The sequence below is a fragment of the Arachis ipaensis genome, chromosome B05, assembly GCF_000816755.2.
Source record: "Arachis ipaensis cultivar K30076 chromosome B05, Araip1.1, whole genome shotgun sequence".
In the NCBI taxonomy this organism is placed as follows: domain Eukaryota; kingdom Viridiplantae; phylum Streptophyta; class Magnoliopsida; order Fabales; family Fabaceae; genus Arachis; species Arachis ipaensis.
In genome coordinates this window covers 7,104,997-7,107,803 of record NC_029789.2, presented here as the reverse complement: position 1 = coordinate 7,107,803, position 2,807 = coordinate 7,104,997, and the positions used below count along the sequence as shown (strand labels likewise).

General features: G+C 38.3%; 1 protein-coding gene across 8 annotated transcripts in view; it reads left to right on the top strand.

The window, feature by feature from the left end:
* LOC107642722 overlaps window positions 7-2,807 on the top strand; it is a 5,583-nt gene continuing 2,782 nt past the window's right edge. For 5 of the 8 annotated variants that reach the window (XR_002362330.1, XR_002362331.1, XR_002362332.1 and 2 more), the window contains exons 1-3: window positions 7-475; window positions 1,163-2,056; window positions 2,272-2,357. Coding sequence is in view for 2 of the 8 variants with exons in the window: in XM_016346179.2 (XP_016201665.1) it covers window positions 131-475; window positions 1,163-2,056; window positions 2,272-2,357 (1,325 nt within the window). In the remaining 6 variants the exon portion in view is untranslated. Of the gene's footprint in view, window positions 476-1,162; window positions 2,057-2,271; window positions 2,392-2,807 lie in introns of all 8 variants that reach the window. The other 3 variants (XR_001620687.2, XR_001620686.2, XR_002362329.1) reach the window with 2 other exon arrangements.

Genomic DNA, 2,807 nt, shown 5'->3' with positions numbered 1-2,807 from the left:
GCATGGGTGAGGGGGAGTGTTGAGAAAACTTCGTTAGGAGTTAGGACTATATTCTCCATCATCCACTTCCCTCAGTTCTCCCCGTGTTCTATTCTCTCTCTTGTTACACTACAATAAAACGCTAAAAACTATGGTGTATCTCGCCGGGTACAGCACGGTCATAGGATTCCATCACCGGAGCCCAATTTCTTTGATATCGATAACACAAAACGGCGCCACTATAACGCCCTACGACGTCGTATTTCTGTGTCGTTGTTGCAGATACCATCGGTTCAGTAGTGCATCTGAATCTTCTTGGGAAGAATTCCCCGCGGAGAACGCGTACGAGCTGCTAGGAGTGTCGGAGACCAGCTCCTTCGCTGAGATCAAAGCGTCGTTTCACAAATTAGCGAAAGAGACTCACCCGGACCTTGCTGAGTCAAGGAACGATTCCGCTGAGTCTCGCCGATTCGTGCAAATCCTGGCTGCATATGAGGTGGGTGCGAATCCTACTCAGGACTATCATTGTTTTCGTTTAGATAGCTTGAATTTGGACTTAGATGGAGACAGAGAAATAAAATTTGGTTCATGAAATAATTATTTAGGTTCTGAAATTTGTGAAATTGTGCTGAAGTCTCAATTATTTGTAGTGAAAAGGAAAAGGAAAAGGAAATATTAAAAATAAAGATCCATTATAGAAGTTAGTTGATATCGTTAACGATTAGCGACTGTAAAATTGGAATAAGTTGGCATAATAATCATTCAAATTTTCATAGACTATGGTTGGATAACATGATTAACCAGTTCTAAGTTACAAGAGAGACTGTCAAAATGGAACAATGAGCTCGGAGAAGCTTACCTGAATAGTGATATTGTAATACTGCTTCCTTTGAAGGATGTTGCGAAGCCTGACTGTATATTTTAACTTTGATAGCTTTTAATGTCCAAAGTTTGAATGTATAACTTTGTTCTCATTGATTTGCTTTTTCGTTTTCTCCTGCTCGCATTGGTACTGGATATGCTGCGCATGCTCTTATACTTGGTGTTTAGTAACACCTACTGCATAGCTTGAAACTGTTTGCAGATCATAATATAGAGTCTCAATGGGTTTCTACCATGGGGTTTTTTTTTCTATGGTTTGGAGGGAACTTTAATTAACTGAATAATCTGTGATTCTTTGCAGATTCTTTCAGATTCTCGGAAGAGAACCCATTATGACATGTATTTGTTGTCCCAGAGAAGGCTCATACAGAGGCATTCCCAACAGGGTTCAAAATTGCACATTTACAAATCCCATGCTAATACTTTCAAGGAGATGGAAGTTGTTGAATGGTTGAAGTGGTACAGATTAACTATAAATGATATTTTGTCAGAGAAGAAGGTGGCTGTTGGAACAGGCTACTTTGATGTGCTTGAGAGAGATTTCTATTCAGCTATTCATGCAGCATATTATGGTCCTGAAATTGATTCTATGCCTATGGAGCTTTTTCCTGACTGCTTTGAGGCTGAGGAAAGGTCCTCTCATGAAACTCCTGAGGTTTTGCACTTGGTTTCCGGCCGGGATCTTTTCGGGATGGTTTGCCTAGTTGAGAAGATTCCGGAGATATCATCTACGAAAAATGAGAAGTTAATTTCTTTCAGATCCTTAGATTCTGACCTGTGCCAATCTACGATGAAGAAATTTCACATCAATGCAGAAAGGCAAGAGGATTTTGGGACACATCGAATTCAAACTTCTAACATTTCAAATAGTGTATCGGATGCATATAGAGATCTAGAATTGCACGTCTCCGGCAGAGTGATTGCTACAGCAACCCGGGACCTACCTAGATGTTATTCTGGTGGGTTGCAGAAAGATGTTGAAGATCACATTCACGTTTTCCTTAATTCGGATGAAGATCCAAAATATATCAGTGGCGACTTTCCAGAACATTACTTGGCCAATGGTGCAGTTGGAAGCAGAATTCATTTGGGAACCATATCTGGAATTGGGAGCACCCCAGATGAAGGTTGTTGTTATGTCTACAACAGCAATGGTGACAAGACCCATGCAATCATGAAACATAGAACATTGCTGGTATGTAAATTTGCTATTCCATGCACTTGTTGGTTAAACGGTTAGAACTTAAAAGGGGATTTTACTTGTCATAAGGACCAAGTCCTCTTTGCTTATAGTCTTAATATGATAAGAATCGTCTAGGTTTCAGGTTACTGCTTCAAATGTCTTATTATGAATAACTTGGTATAGCAGGATGCTATAAATCAACAAATGTTGTTTATGACAATTTTCAGGTGAAGCATATGCACTGGTATGAAATCGGTGACAGAGTTTCACTTTGTGAGTGTAGATGCACTAGGGCACGTTTACCACCAAGCAAGTAAAGCTCTGGCATCTTTCTGTAATATTTGCTGGTGAACATCATAACATATGCTGTGTTGATCACTTTCTTTGTCAGAACATGTGACTTTATCATGCATACCAATCTTCTCGTGGCTAGATTACTGATCTTTATTTTATTTTGTTTTCAATGTTGATCGTATTGCTATTAGATTGTTCTATAACGCTGTCAACATTCATACAGTTTATTGAAAGGTTAAACAGTTTAGAACAGTTGAACTAACCCATGTCATTTTCAACTTTCAATTTTTTCTAAAATGTTATTATTGTACATTTTAAGTTGAAAGAACCATGAGCATATGTAAAATTTTCTGATGATGCTATATTATGTAGATATTTTGCTGAGAAAAATTTTCTTCTGTACTCTGTAGTGCTTCTAACTGAAAAATATACTGTAATATTCTAATTTTCTGTGTGAAATTTGGCAACT